This window comes from Cynoglossus semilaevis, chromosome 13, assembly GCF_000523025.1.
Source record: "Cynoglossus semilaevis isolate Cse_v1.0 chromosome 13, Cse_v1.0, whole genome shotgun sequence".
Classification (NCBI taxonomy): domain Eukaryota; kingdom Metazoa; phylum Chordata; class Actinopteri; order Pleuronectiformes; family Cynoglossidae; genus Cynoglossus; species Cynoglossus semilaevis.
In genome coordinates, this window is record NC_024319.1 from 17,377,205 (window position 1) to 17,378,314 (window position 1,110).

The following is a 1,110-nucleotide window of genomic DNA, read 5'->3' on the forward strand; positions in this document are numbered from 1 at the left end:
CAAACAGTTTCACTGATGTCAGGACATAAAGCAAAGCTAAAAATCGTTACATTTCATACAGCAAGACACTGAATGACGAGCTGCCTTAGACTTGCAGACAGACAAGCACTGGGGAGGCGTGAGAGAGTCGTCTCTGTGTGTACTTCCCTTTTTGCTATTTTGCCGCTGCGCTCATTGTCACTGGTGTCAGTGAAGCCCAGAGAGGTAACCTCTAATCTGCAAAACTGTTCACTGAGGGGGAAAACGGGGGAAATGGATACGTTTCAGGACTTTAACCTGGTGAGTTTGTGCTTTTAAAATGTGTTCTTATCCACTGACAAACGCTAGTTTGCACACCTTTAACACACTCCAGGTCAGGTCAAAAGGTGATGTGGTTTCCAGTGTGGTGAACACCACCGATCTACCAGTGCACAGCTAAGTTTGTTGTGACCTTAGGACCACAGCCACTATGTAACGCTACCGTTGTGATTTTAAATCAATTCGAGCGTGAGGACATGTTGTCAGGTCCAACTGGTTAGACACACACACACACACGTGCCTCAGTTTCTGTTCCTTGTCGGCCGAGGCTTGAAACGTGATGTGGTCCAGAGAGAACTGCAGTGAATTCATTCACACTGTTTTTATAAATGACCCGAGTGAACCGAAGTGAACCGAAAAAAAAAAAAAAAAAGTATATATATTTGGAAGTGTATGAATGAATTTAAAAATACCGTATGCACACGCACACACACACACACATATATATATATATATATATATATATATATATATATATATATATATATATATGGTGTGTGTTTTAAAAAGCATTCACATATATATATATATATATATATATATATATATATATATATATATATATATATGGGGCAGGTTATAACGATAGATAAAGTAATTAGTTAGATTACGTGTTACTGAAAAAAAGTAAAGTAAAGGCGTTTATTTGAATTCAATTACAAACTGTTGAAGATTTGAAGTAAAGCAGATGTTTGACAAAAAACAGACAGACAGACAGGAAGACATACAGACAGACAGACAGACAGACAGACGGGCAGACAGACAGGAAGACAGACAGACGGGCAGACAGACATACAGACAGGAAGACAGACA

The 1,110-nt window shown here is 38.7% G+C and overlaps 1 protein-coding gene across 1 annotated transcript in view; it reads left to right on the forward strand.

Moving 5' to 3' along the window:
- Positions 1–1,110, forward strand: part of cxcr3.1 (chemokine (C-X-C motif) receptor 3, tandem duplicate 1) — a 3,633-nt gene continuing 2,523 nt past the window's right edge. Inside the window, exon 1 of the mRNA XM_008323981.3 lies at positions 1–279. Coding sequence (XP_008322203.2) covers positions 73–279 — 207 coding nt within the window. The 5' untranslated portion in view covers positions 1–72. The remainder of the gene's footprint in view (positions 280–1,110) is intronic.